This window comes from Staurois parvus, unplaced genomic scaffold (genome assembly GCF_062004578.1).
Source record: "Staurois parvus isolate SC_StPar_1 unplaced genomic scaffold, SC_StPar_1.0 ptg000151l, whole genome shotgun sequence".
Classification (NCBI taxonomy): domain Eukaryota; kingdom Metazoa; phylum Chordata; class Amphibia; order Anura; family Ranidae; genus Staurois; species Staurois parvus.
In genome coordinates, this window is record NW_028317947.1 from 5,147,622 (window position 1) to 5,162,592 (window position 14,971).

Sequence of the window (14,971 nt, forward strand, 5' to 3'; positions counted from 1 at the left end):
CAATCCTGAAGTACTGACAGCCAATCTAATTTCTGAACAGTAGAGATTTCCCCCAAATGACCCCTTTTTGTAAAGTAGACAGTCCGACGTACTTCATAAGAGGCATGGCGAGTTTTTTTTTTGTCATTTTTCGGAAAATGAAAAAATTAAAAAAATTAGTTTCACGATTTTTTTTTTTACATACTGTCACCAGTGCAGTACAGCGTCATCATATAACTGGCATGGCGGTGATCAGGGACACTGACTGGTGACAGTATGAAAAAAAAATATATACAGTATATGTATTTTTTTTATTTTTTTTTATTTTTCTTATTTTTTATTAAATTTTCTTTTGATTTTTTTTTTTCATATTTCACTATGACCAAAGTAGTACAATGTTACCATAGTAACATTGTACTACTTTGGGGAAATGCTCAGTATTTTTTTTTTTTACACAGTTTGCTTATAGCAAAGAATTACTTTGCTATAAGCAAGCATTTACCTGAATGACATCGATTCATTCAGGGTTTTTTTTTTTTTTTTCCTTTTTTTTGTGCTTAGCTGTGATTTGGTCACAGCTAATCACATGACATGTGCATGTGATTAGCTGTGACCATTCACAGCTAGACACTAGTATACAATGGATGGCATGAATGAATTGTATAACGGTCATGTGACCTGCTGTGATTGGTCACAGCAGGTCACATGGTACTGGCAATGGGGCCGATACTCAGATCTGTCATCGGCCGTGTCCGAGGTACACGGCCGGTGACAGATTGCGCTGCTCTGCAGGAGCGCAATCTGCGCATGTGCGGGAGGACGCCATATGGCGTCCACCTGGAACGCTGATGAGATTTGCCGCCCGCCATTCGACCATAGGGCGGGCGGCAAATGGTTAAACAAGGAGACTACATTATTTTTCATTTTTCAAGCTAATTGCATTTTCAGCAAATACTGTAATTTTGTCTTCTCTATAAACTTCGTTTTTTTCTGAGTAGAGTACTGGACTTGCATTCTTAGACCATTGGTTCTATGCAGGCAACTTTCCAGGAATTGTGCACTTTTGCAATCCCACCCACTTTGTGAGACACCATTTTTTTGTTTTCTGGCAGTAAGGAGTGATCAAGAAACAGGGAAGGAGAGGGGGGCAGGGGCCTGTATTATACTCCTAAGTGGTGTTGATTTTCCTTAAAATGGTTGTAAACCTCAGACATGAAATATGAACAAAGCATATCCCTCTATGGTGTGTACTTGTCTTTATCCAGAGTACTGGATCATGCTTTGCTGGGTTTTTTGCCTTCTGGATCAACTGTGGGTATAGGATTTTTTTTTTTTTTTTGATGGTTGAACTGGATTGACTTTTGTCTTTTTTCACCCAGACTAACTATGTAACTATTGAATAGTAATTAATTGAGATAAATAAAACTTTTTTTCTCTTATGTATGCCCAGGCCCCAACAAACACGTTAGATGTTCTGGAAGACATTTGCTTTGACTTGTGTGGGTGTCAAACACTTGCATAAGTAAGCATAATGTCATTCAGAATTTTACTACTTATTCGTGTCCTGCTAATTTTTTTTTATTTTTTTGCTGCATCATTATTAAAGATTAATTACAGCTCTAAATTAGGACTTTGCCACATTTAGGGAGGTAGCTGGGGGGGAGAAATGTTTAAAATTCACCATTCTAGAAAAGCCACCCGTTTGTCCAGAACAAAGGTAGACCATTTTTATGTTGTTGTAAAGCACTGTGGAAACTGTTGGCGCTATATAAATCCCGTATAATAATATAATATTTATTTTTTTGCAATCCTAAAATTTAATAAAGTCACATTTACAAGAACTAAGGTATTGTGGACATATTTGGGGCCATGCATAAGGCCACCATTGTTGCTCCTGGAAAGCATAATCCTTGTCCTGTTATTTTTGAAGTTCTAAAAGAAAGTCTAATCGGTGACCCTTCAGTATTATAATAAGAGTCCTCTAGATTAGATTAGCAATTATAGATTAGAAATTATAGATTAGAAATTGGATTTTCTGTTTTTCTATAGGGCGGCAACTGTGCTGCAATGACCTGCATTGATGAACGCAGGCTTGGTGTAAGGGCACATTGTGTTCTATGTGCCCTGTTTTATACCATACAGATATGGTGGTACATATGTGTGCTTTGGTGTATAGATTTGCATGAAATGTAATTTTGTGACATTTCAATAAAAGTAAAAACAATTAAAAAAAGTATTGCATTGCAGCACCCTTCACAATGCACACCAGCTTGCGTAAAACATTTAATGTGTGAACGAGCCCCTAAATCAGGTCTTGCCAGGTTCAGGCAGAAGATGTTTCTCCTTTATGCTGAGCAAAGTGTTTTACAATTACAGAATATTCAGTCATTTTAAAAAGTAATAACACCCCATGGAAAAGAAATGGGTAGGTCATGCAAGGAAACCCGCACACGTGAAGGCATTTTGCATGGAGGCGTCATCCAGATTTTCAAAGAGCCAATGTCTAGAACTGTTGGGGAGTTTGCAAAACGCCTACAAAAATAATTTCTGTATAGGGGGGCAATACGAACTGAGGTCAAGGGTGTACTTACTTTTTCCATAGTACATCATCACATTTATTTTTGTTTTTTTTAATAAATTATTGAAAAAAAAATGTATGTCACCTTTTTATTTGAATGAAGATCTAATGTCTGTTCAAATATCTTGATAACATTCAACAATGGGGTATACTAACCCTTTCCCACCACTGTATATATTATAATATTGTACTGGAGTGCATTCAAAATTCAGGAAATTAACTTCACAATTAAATAAAAAAAATAAATCTCTAAGAAAAAGAAGGGTTGATGAAAAACAGAGTAAAAACTGAATTTATTTAAACAGTTAATCAGTTTTTCAGCAATGCCAACTGCACAGTCTCCAGAAATTAGTGGAAACTTTTGATTTGAGATATTGGTATGCACTAGGACTGGCTTGGTGAATGCATCCTTCCATTTTAAAGGTCCAATGGATCAATAGCCAGGGCAACTATTTAAACTTTTCTAGATTACCCTCCTAAAGCTGAAATACTTGAATCCTGTTCTTGTCTTTATGTTTTCAAAAATTGACTGTAATCATGATCCATTTCATTGCTATACTTGGTGGAAATCCTATAAAATGTTATTTTTTTGCTCCTTTATAGGTCGTAGACCCTATCATCCATTTACAAGAAGAGCCTCTCACCGCAACTATGCTCGCGGCAGCCCCTCCACAAGAGCAGAAGCAAATGCTTGGTTTGTATAGTTCTACAGTATATAACTTCACCCGTGTTCTTAATGGAAGTGGATTATGCTGATACTTGTTGCAGTTAAAATCAGAATCGAACAGTTATTGCTCACACTAGCTGTAAGATACGTAAAGCGATTCTAAAGGCTGAAATAAAAAAAGAAACCATGTCTATACTTACCTGCTGTGTGCAGTATTTTTGCACGTTGCAGCCTGGATCCTCCTCTTCTCGATTGCCCCACTGGCACTCCTGGCCCCTCTCTCCTGTCGGGTGACCCCACAGCAAGCAGCTTGCTATGGGGGCACCCCAGCATGCGCGCTCCCCAGCTGCTGCTCCGTGTACCTTTTCTCTCTTCTTATTGGCTCACTGGCTGTGATTGACAGCAGCGGGAGCCAATGGATCCCACTGCTGTCTCAGCCAATGATGAGAGGGAGTCCTGGGATAGTTGAGACTCCAGTGCACATTGCTGGATTGAGAGGGGGCTTAGGTGAGTATTAGGGGGTGGTTATGGGGGGGGGAGCAGCACACATATGTTTTTTTTTTAACTTCATACATAGAATGCATGAAGGTAAAAACCCTTGAAACAGGGGCGGACTGACAACTCATGGGGCCCCTGGGCAATAGGGGATCATGGGGCCCCTGTGTCCTTGCTCAAACTCAAAAAAGCCTATGAAAAAGATACCAGGGGCATCTCATTGGGCCCCCTACTGACCCCGGCCCTTGGGCAGTGCCCGAGTCTCCAAATGGTCAGTCTGCCCCTGCCTTGAGCCTTTACAACCACTTTAATCCCTTGATGCTAACAATACACATATGTGGCCCTACAGAACTGGGCTTTTTTCCTATGGGGCCACATATATATGCGTATTTGTGCTGTCACCAGGATGCCCTGATACCATACTGAAGAACAGGATCCGGAACTGGTTCTGGTCACCCGATCACAGTAATAGCCTCTAATTGGCTATCACAGTGATCCGTCACCAGTGTTTTTCTTTTCTCTTCGAATGCATGAAGGTAAATATCCCTTAGGGCAGGGGTGTCAAACTGGCGGCCCTCCAGCTGTTGCGAAACTACAAGTCCTATCATGCCTCTGCCTTTGGAAGTCATGCTTATAACTGTCAATCTTGCAATGCCTCATGGGACTTTCAGTTTGGCAACAGCTGGAGGGCCGCCAGTTTGACACCCGTGCCTTAGGGGTATAGATTGGGTAGGTAAGAGTGGCCAGTACGGTGGCTGAGGCCATTCCTCAACCTTGGACTCTTGGGGTCAGTTGAGCAGCGTCCATCTTTTAACTTGTATTGGCTGACACTGGAATCGCTGGGACTCGTGCGCCCCTCTTCAGATTTGCCGGTGGGGTGATCCTTTTCCTTCCATCCATAGCTTGGAGCAGTGCCATAAGGATTACTTTTCACAGTGAGGTCCTTGTACCACATTGTTGGTGGTAAAATCTTAAGAAGATTGCACGTTTGGATTTAACACGTGCAGCCGGACATAAGCAAGTCACAGAACACCGTAACCTAATGAACAAACACTGAGGTTGAAGGTGTAGCCCAGCCTTTCTCAACCAGGGTGCCCAGACACCTTGGGGTGCCTTGAGGTTTCTTCAGGGGTGCCTTGGCAAAATGTCTAGAAATTGCCCAAAACTTGTATATGAGCCAACGTATGGAACAAGCCTGTCTCTTAGTTACACAAAACCACGGGTTTTCCTTGTGCACTATTATGACCTTCTAGCCGCCGGAGTTCTGACAACCAATGATATCCGCTGATAAGGAGGATCTCAGCTGCCTGCACAACATCCTAGTTTGACCTTCCCTTGTCCTTCTCTGTCAGTGCTGGGGTCACCTGGGGAAAAACCTGAGGGAGAAGAGAAATAATGGAATACTAGTCAGTACCAGTGTGCAAAAGTGTATATGCTTTGGAAGAATAAATCACCTCTAATGTTGGGTGCCCTATATGTGTGGATGTTGCTGTGTTATATAAAACTACTAGAATAGTTTTTCACATTTTAGAATGGGGTGCCTCAAGACTCTCCATAATTTTAAAGGTTGCCTCAAGACCGTCCATAATTTTAAAGGGTGCCTGTAGAGCGTCCATAATTTTAAAGGTTGCCTCAAGACCGTCCATAATTTTAAAGGGTGCCTCAAGACCGTCCATAATTTAAAAGGGTGCCTCAAGACCGTCCATAATTTTAAAGGGTGCCTCAAGACCGTCCATAATTTTAAAGGTTGCCTCAAGACCGTCCATAATTTTAAAGGTTGCCTCAAGACCGTCCATAATTTTAAAGGTTGCCTCAAGACCGTCCATAATTTTAAAGGGTGCCTCACGACTCTCCATAATTTTAAAGGGTGCCTCAAAACTCTCCATAATTTTAAAAGGTGCCTCAAGACTCTCCATAATTGTAAAGGGTGCCTCAAGACCGTCCATAATTGTAAAGGGTGCCTCAAGACCGTCCATAATTGTAAAGGGTGCCTCAAGACCGTCCATAATTGTAAAGGGTGCCTCAAGACTCGCCATAATTTTAAAGGGTGCCTCAAGACTCGCCATAATTTTAAAGGGTGCCTCAAGACTCGCCATAATTTTAAAGGGTACCTTGACTGAAAAATGGTTGAGAAACACTGGTCTAGCCTGACCACCTATTTATTTTGCCGTGCTGAAAACCGGCGGACATGGCAGCATGGCCTAAGAGGTGTGTGTTTTGTGTAATGCCAAGGGAGGGATACCCTGGAAGCGTGGCTCTGTTTTAACCACCTTAATCATGTATCTACAGGTGAACGGCTTTATCCCATGATACACAGCATGCATGCATCACTTGCTGGAAAGATCACAGGCATGTTATTGGAGATAGACAATTCAGAAATACTGCTCATGCTGGAATCTCCAGAATCTCTTCATTCAAAGGTATTGAAAGCCCATCTTTATATTAACCCTTTAAAGGAAACCTGCATGTTGATATTGAAGGGACGCCGTCTTCTAAAACCTTATCTCTGTGTCAATACTTTGAGGACAAGCACACAGATCAGGAAAGCCATAGTAAAGTCACAAATCCTAATGTGTGTACTTGTCATAGAGTTACAAATGACTGAAGCCAATGGATCAGCATGACAACCTAGGAATCTGTATATTCAGAAGTCGAGGTCTCCAGTGACAGCCGTCGTACTCTTGCAAAAAGTTTTTTCATTTTGAATTTAGGCGCTAAGATGTCACTTACATAACTCTAGTGAGAAATATCGAAGAATACCATCAAACATGATCTTTATTAAAAGAAAATGTGATTCGCAAACCAGGTAATGGCAAGTCAGAGGTCCGTAACCTCAAGAAACTAGACAGGATCAACATGACCAGATGTATTCCCTTGATTGATATTGAGGGTATGCAAGCTGACTCAAGCAGCAAAGCATCGTTGATTTGGCTCTAAGTCCTCATGCACACGGGATGTTTTTACAGCGGCTGTTTTTGGCATTTGATGTTTTTTTCCCTACAGCCAGTAAACCCCCCAGCATGGTATCCTATGTGTTCATGCACACAGACTGTAATCATTTTTTTGGCAGGGACATTGTTGGCTTGGAAAAAAAACCCCAGGACTAATGGATTTCTAGAGGAGTTTGTTAGCTGTAAAAACGCTCTAACACGGTAAAACGTCCCAAACCGGCATTTTTTTCACCAAAAATGTTTTTTTATTTTTGGTTAAAAAAACCCCAAAAAACGCTAAAAACTGCAAACGTGGGAAAACGCCGCTAAATGCTAATGCAAAATCGCTAAAAAAAGCTGAAAAACTCACGTTATTAACATGACTTTACATGGTCGTTGTGTTGATGTAATAAAGTGTTACTAAATCCACAACAGTAAAATCAGTCTGTATATGCAGGAAAGCATGCTTTTTCTACTCACTGTGGAACCTAAGGGGTTAATCCTCTGCGTTGTATTAAAGGCTGCTTGATCCTGTCTTCACTGATCCTCCCCTTCTACTGTCCCCAGCCCATCTGCTGATAGTACAGAGTGCTAGGACTAACTGCACATGCTCAGTTTGGTGTGTATTGCTGGTTTTCTTTTTCTTTGGGAGGGTGCATGTGATCAGCACAGTCCAGACAGAGATCAGGGGTTTTGCATGCTCCTAGAGCAGAAAGAAAACTCCTCCTACAAGCTTTAACCAGTGCTCTGCTGGACACTGATAGAAGTCACAAGACTGCTATATGCTGCTGATGAGAAAAGGGATTTAGCAGTTTATATTTATACAGTATTTGCATTTCCATTTTCTGTGTACTGTGGGAGACCAGATATAGTGAATGCAGGGTCCGGAGAGACCGGATATAGTGAATGCAGGGTCCGGGGAGAGCGGATATAGTGAATGCAGGGTCCGGGGAGAGCGGATATAGTGAATGCAGGGTCCGGCGAGAGCGGATATAGTGAATGCAGGGTCCGGGGAGAGCGGATATAGTGAATGCAGGGTCCGGGGAGAGCGGATATAGTGAATGCAGGGTCCGGGGAGAGCGGATATAGTGAATGCAGGGTCCTGGGTTCAGGAACACTTTTTTTAAGCTGACTATACACTAGTAGAATTTCATTTTAGGAAACCATTTCACTTTTTTAATTTGCTAGTGGGGTCAAATGAATGTTCACATGTTTTAGAAGTATTGCATTTGATTCATTCATTACTTTAGCGCTGCACCTTTTATATTTCATTCACTAGTGAGGATACCAAGGGTGGTCCGTTAGTGCCAGCAGTTTATACCTTTCTACATGCATATAGCGCTCACTGACATTCCATATACAATGGAGTACACAGCTCTGCTTTAGGTCATCATCTACCGCATGTAGTACAACCTGCAGGAGTAGTTCTTGGGTACAACTAAAAGACCAGGACAGCCCAGAAGTGGCCCCAGTGGTTGGCCAAAACCCCCACACTGTTGCACCACATCGTTTCTTAGCCTAGTATCTAGGATTTAGGAAGTTCTCCCTGTGGACTGTTGAGATTTTTAGGGTAGTAGAGTAAGTGGCGGGTTTCACTTAATTTTCTGTCCTCTTTCTCTATCCATTGCTTGGTTTGTGGTGCTTCTCCTTTCTGGGAAGGAATAGTGTAGGGCTTTGTCTACTCTCCATCCCTTCCTCCCAGGGAACTTTTTATCTGCTGGTACCAGGGGCGGACTGACCATTCGAGCACTCGGGCACTGCCCGAGGGCCCAGGGTCAGTAGGGGGCCCCATGAAATGCCCCTGGTACCTTTTTTATAGGCTTTTTTGGGTGTGCTTTGACTGTGGGCAAGGACACAGGGGCCCCATGATCCCCTATTGCCCGGGGGCCGCATGAGTTCTCAGTCCGCCCCTGGTTGGTACTACTCTTATGGAAACTGGAGGAGAGTCGGAGTGTCATCAACATGTCACACACATGCTGGCTCTGTCCACAGTATACATGTTAGGGGTAGAAAACTGGCAAGTAGACTTTCTTAGTTGAAAGAGTCTGGATCATGGAGCATGGGCCTTTTACTTGGAAGTCTTCCAACAAATCTGCTAGGGAAACACCAGATGTCGATCCTCTGGCATTGCACCTCAATCTAAAAGTGAACAGGTTTGTAGCAAGGGCAAAGGGCTGTTAGGCAGATGCAGAAGATGAAATGGCTGCCCAGGATCACTACACTCTGATAAATGCTTACCTGCCAGTAAATATTTTACCAATTTTTTTGCCAAAGAAGTCGAGGCAATTTTTGGTGATTCTGGTGGCTCAGGTCCCTGCCACCCATGGTACATGGATCTTATTTGTCTGGTAGTAGATGCTACTTGGCATCAACAACTTTGAGAAGACTTTTTGTCTTGAGGGCCTGTTTACCATTCTGCTTTACAGCCTCCAGCTTTATTGGCCTGGCTGTTGAAAGCCAAGTCTTGGAAATAGTGGGTAATCAAACAGGGTTATCTACACCATAATTTAAAGGATACGTTCACCTTTGGCAACATGTTACACCCATTGTCTGTGTTGCAAAAAAATTTCTTTCTAGGATATCAGGAAACACCAACTTTTAGCAAATGCCCAGAAAGTGGTACTTTCAGTGGTACTACAGTAGACATTTCTTCAGCAAATGAAGTCTCTCAACTGGCAGCGTTGTCATACAATGATAAGGTCATCGTGCGGCCAAGACTCTTTCCTGACTAAGATTGTATCATTTTTCCACTTTAACAAGGACATTGTACTTCTGTCTTTTTGTCCCAAGCCAGTCCACCCTAAGGAAGTTGCCTTACATTTATTGGATGTAGTCAGGGTGATTAGGGTGTGTTTGAATGCTATCCCCAGGTTTTGTAGGTCAGATTTCCTGCTTGTGGTTGTGGAGGGCACAAGAGAGACTTATAGAATTGTCTGCCAATATTTGACATTGGAACTAGAAAACTACTTTTCTAGTCTCAGTGCATTCTACAAGAGCGTTAAGTGCATGCTTAGTTGTCTGCCATCAAACAGCAATGTTCCAGGTTAGAATAATGGCTACTTGACCATCATTTCATATGTCATCAAATTTTAAAAGGTTGAGGTGAAAGCATCAGTTGATACCAGTTTTGGGAGTAAGGTTTTGCAGGTGACCATTTGACTGGCCTATATCATTGCCTTTTACGACAGTTACTCTGATTTTTTGTTTTATTTTTGTCCACCTTGTTCTGGCACTGATTTGGGATTCCCCAGTATGTGATCTAAATCAGAGCTGTGTTCTCCAATAAACAGAAGAAAAAATAGGATTTAAAAAGTGCTTCAGCCATGGGTTCCTCAACCACCATTCCACAGTAAAAACAATTAAATGTATGAAGGTAATATGCAATCACCAGTCTACTATAATAATAAAAAAAAAAAAAATCAACATTTGAAAATGTAAAATAAAACAATTTTTAGATGTGCAGTGTGTTGGCACATGTCAGGTTTTTTTTTTTTGTTGCTTTTTTGTTTTTTTTTTTATTTTAAGATTTAAAAATGGATTCCAGCCAAAGACAGGCACCACAGGGAATCTGCTGTCAGCATTAATCTAGACCAGTGGTGGGCAACCTTTTTTTTCAACTGAGCCAAATCTCGCCAAAACCATGATTGAAATTTATTTTGAGAGCCACATTTTTAAAACTGAAAATACATCTCCCATATAGTAATTCATCCCCCATAGTAATTCATCCCCCATATAGTAATTCATCCCCCATAGTGTAATTCATCCCCCATAGTAATTCATCCCCCATAGTAATTCATCCCCCATATAGTAATTCATCCCCCATATAGTAATTCATCCCCCATAGTAATTCATCCCCCATATAGTAATTCATCCCCCATAGCAATTCATCCCCCGTATAGTATTTCATCCCTCGTATAGTATTTCATCCCCCGTATAGTATTTCATCCCCCGTATAGTATTTCATCCCCCATATAGTATTTCATCCCCCATATAGTATTTCATCCCTCATATAGTATTTCATCCCTCATATAGTATTTCATCCCCCATATAGTAATTCATCCCTCATATAGTATTTCATCCCTCATATAGTATTTCATCCCCCCATATAGTATTTCATCCCTCATATAGTATTTCATCCCCCCATATAGTATTTCATCCCTCATATAGTATTTCATCCCCCCATATAGTATTTCATCCCTCATATAGTAATTCATCCCTCATATAGTATTTCATCCCCCCATATAGTATTTCATCCCTCATATAGTAATTCATCCCTCATATAGTATTTCATCCCCCCATATAGTATTTCATCCCCCCATATAGTATTTCATCCCTCATATAGTAATTCATCCCTCATATAGTAATTCATCCCTCATATAGTATTTCATCCCCCCATATAGTATTTCATCCCCCCATATAGTATTTCATCCCCCCATATAGTATTTCATCCCCCCATATAGTATTTCATCCCCCCATATAGTATTTCATCCCTCATATAGTAATTCATCCCTCATATAGTATTTCATCCCTCATATAGTATTTCATCCCCCATATAGTAATTCATCCCCCATATAGTAATTCATCCCTCATATAGTATTTCATCCCTCATATAGTAATTCATCCCTCATATAGTATTTCATCCCCCCATATAGTATTTCATCCCCCCATATAGTATTTCATCCCCCCATATAGTATTTCATCCCTCATAAAGTAATTCATCCCTCATATAGTATTTCATCCCCCACAGTACTATTCCCCCCCCCCCTTCTAGTAAGCCAAGTCCCCCGTGTCAATTCACTTACCTTTTGCGTTCCTCTCGCTGTCTTCCCGCGCCGTTCGGGTCTTCAGGGCGGACTGTGAGAGGAGCCTAGCTCCCCTCCCCTCACGTTCGGCACGCTGCCCCGCCTACACACATCCTGACAGCCACATCCGCAGGCCGGATTAAAAGGTCCGCGCGGACTTTTGGGGCTGCCAACCGAGAGGAGGCAGGGGAGCGGCCGACCGAGAGGAGGGAGGGGAGCAGGCGTCCGGCACACAGAAGAGCCGCATTAGACTGGGTAAAGAGCCGCATGTGGCTCGCGAGCCGCGGCTTGCCGACCACTGATCTAGACCAACTGCATGGAGGCCCAGTGGGTTGGATTAGACCTTAAAGTGTATGTCTAGCCAAACTTGGCACAGTGACAACCATTTGATCAGGCAAGAAGTGAGAAAATGTGCAACAAAGATGCAAACAAAAATTGGCGCTCTTCATTTGAAAGAAACGATTGTCACTGTGGCATTCCTAGGTGCAGCTTGCCTTGGCTGTGAACACTTTCTCGATACAAACAACGACATGAGGAGGGGAGATGTGTCTTCCATTGCATTCCTCTTGCCGCTGCTTGTGTCCGGAAAGTGTTTTCAGCCAAGACGAGCTGCAGCTATGAATCAACCATCTTCTTCACGGTTGTTGTCGGATCTGCCGTGTCAGGAGGGAAGGTCAAATATTCATAACTAGGACTGGAAAGCACTTAAAAACCTGGGACAAAGTACTACATGTACCCATGACTGTAAAATAAAAATGATGATAGATCTTCTTTAACCACCTCATTTCCCTGCTATAGCCAAAAGACGGCTACAATGCAATCCTCTCGTTCTGGGAGGGCATCTATAGACATCCTCCCAGAACGTGTTTCACCCGCACCCCCTGGGGCGAGCATCCAGTGCGATCTGTCCTTTGGACACAGCTGATCACAGATCGCTGTAAAGGGACAATCACAATGGCCATTTACCATATGATCAGCTGTGTCCAATCACAGCTGATCACAAGTCAACAGATTGCCGGTTATCTGCTTTACCGTTCCTCAGCACTGTCACAGCGTGAGGAAATGATAGCCAATAACTGGCAATCCTGAGAGTACTTTGTTTACACTGATGATCAGGATGCTAATTATCAGTGCCGACCCAGCAGTGTCCATCGGTGGATCCTCATTAGTGTCCATCGGTGGATCCTCATTAGTGTCCATCGGTGGATCCTCATTAGTGTCCATCGGTGGATCCTCATTAGTGTCCATCGGTGGATCCTCATTAGTGTCCATCGGTGGGTCCTCATTAGTGTCCATCGGTGGGTCCTCATTAGTGTCCATCGGTGGGTCCTCATTAGTGTCCATCGGTGGGTCCTCATTAGTGCCCATCGGTGGGTCCTCATTAGTGCCCATCGGTGGGTCCTCATTAGTGCCCATCGGTGGGTCCTCATTAGTGCCCATCGGTGGGTCCTCATTAGTGCCCATCGGTGGGTCCTCATTAGTGCCCATCGGTGGGTCCTCATTAGTGCCCATCGGTGGGTCCTCATTAGTGCCCATCGGTGGGTCCTCATTAGTGCCCATCGGTGGGTCCTCATTAGTGCCCATCGGTGGGTCCTCATTAGTGCCCATCGGTGGGTCCTCATTAGTGCCCATCGGTGGGTCCTCATTAGTGCCCATCGGTGGGTCCTCAGTAACGCACATCAGTGAAGGAAAATTGCTTGTTTGCAAAATTTTATAAAACATTTTTTTTCAAAATGTTTGGTCTTTTTTCATTTGTTTAGCAAAAAATGAAAAAAAAAACAGTGGTGATTAAATACCACCCAAAGAAAGCTCTATATGTCTTAAGAAAAAAAAAAAAGAATATGGGTACAGAGTTGCATGACCACGTAATTGTCATTCAAAAGTGCGACAGCACTAAAAGCTGAAAATTGGCCTGGGCAGGAAGGAGGTGAAAGTACCCCGTATTGAAGTGGTTAAAGCCCAACTTGGGGCAGAAAAATAAAAGTTTTCCCATGCAGTCGGGCTCTACCCGCACTGCATTGGTCAACTGCTTGTTTTGTCTAGGAGTGAGGAGAAAACTTATACTCACCCAATCATTTGTTTCACCAAAAAACGTCATTCCCCCACATTCCAGCGGTGGACTAGTTCTGGTCTATGGAGCCTGCTCTGGGTTTGATGTCTTAAGCAACAGTCCACAACTCGGAACCACTAGCGCGTGGGGGGTGCCGGACCACTCTTGTGCTGGGAGGATCTGAGGATTAGGCACATATATCTCCTTTTTCCTCTCCCCTAGACAAAAATGAGCAGTTAACAGCACCACTGCATGGGAAAACTTTTTTTGGGGCTTTGATCATTCTTTTCAGACACACGACTGGTATTTTCAGCTCTCAGTGCTTAAATAATGTGTGTTATTACCAGTGTAATAACACTTTGAATGACAGTTACGTGGTCATGCGACACTGTACCCATATTACATTTTTTTTTTTTTTTTTTTTTTTTTTAAGACAGAACTTTCTTTGGGTGGTATTTAATCACCACTGGGTTTTTTTTTATTTTTTGCTAAACAAATGAAAAAAAGACCAAACATTAAAACAAAATGTTTTATTAAATAAAGGGTGTATTGTAATCGAGTTTGCAATTTAATGAGAGCTCATTTTTTTAATTGGTTGTGATTACTGCACATAACTGAGCTTTCCACCAGAGCAATCATTACATACCTAATTATGTACACATTTCTAAAGCTTTTCTTACATGTTGATTTCTTGGCTAAAATGTATTTCGTACCAGGTTGAGGAAGCTGTTGCTGTCCTGCAAGCACACCAAGCCAAGGAAGGAGCCCTTAAAGCTTGCCCCCAGGTTCTTGTGTAATAGGACTGTAAGAAGATATAAGTTGACTAGTAACTTATGTACACTTTGTATGAAAAGCACAAGAGAAGAGGAATGAATGTCTTCACAGAAGAAACTACAATTTTGTTTGTATGTGTGTCAATGTTGTGTAAGTTTAGGTAAATTACATATAAATTTAAAGAAAGTTGTAACTATATGTATTTCATTTAGGTTATATTTTTGTTCTTTGTCTTTGTTTCTGCATTAAATAAAAACTTGCAAATGCAAAGTTGCTTTTATTTTTTTAGAACCATTTTGTTGCCGATGTAGCTTGGGGCTGCCCCAGCACTGCAAGGGTTAAATGTTCATTTATGTCTGGGGAACTGGGCAGGGCAGTTTATCTACCTGATCCTATACTAATGCAGTTTCCAGTCCCCTAGCCTCTTCTGACCTATGCGGCAGCGGTCAGATGCCCTACTGATGATGGTACTGATGGGCCCAAAGCCCTGCATTGAACATGAGGAACAGTGGACTGCTGGAGTATAGGGAAGCACTGCCTGTCGGGAGGGGAAGATTGGGCAAGTTAGTAAAAAGCATTGAAGTCTATCTCTAAAATTGTCTGGGAAGAGTCTCGTTTATCCAGGTCGTGGGTCAGCTAGTAGTTCAGTTCAGCTCAGCTCAGCTGGACTTGTTCTGTAGTCTTGAAGATGTTTAG

General features: G+C 42.3%; 1 protein-coding gene across 1 annotated transcript in view; it reads left to right on the plus strand.

Annotated features, from left to right (window-relative positions):
* The window catches only part of LOC149463864 (embryonic polyadenylate-binding protein-like), a 100,979-nt gene extending 86,434 nt beyond the window's left edge, over positions 1 to 14,545 (plus strand). The window contains exons 12-14 of the mRNA XM_089674713.1: positions 3,161 to 3,251; positions 6,009 to 6,139; positions 14,218 to 14,545. Of these exons, the coding sequence (XP_089530839.1) occupies positions 3,161 to 3,251; positions 6,009 to 6,139; positions 14,218 to 14,298 (303 nt within the window). The 3' untranslated portion in view covers positions 14,299 to 14,545. The remainder of the gene's footprint in view (positions 1 to 3,160; positions 3,252 to 6,008; positions 6,140 to 14,217) is intronic.
* The last annotated feature ends 426 nt before the right edge of the window (positions 14,546 to 14,971 follow it).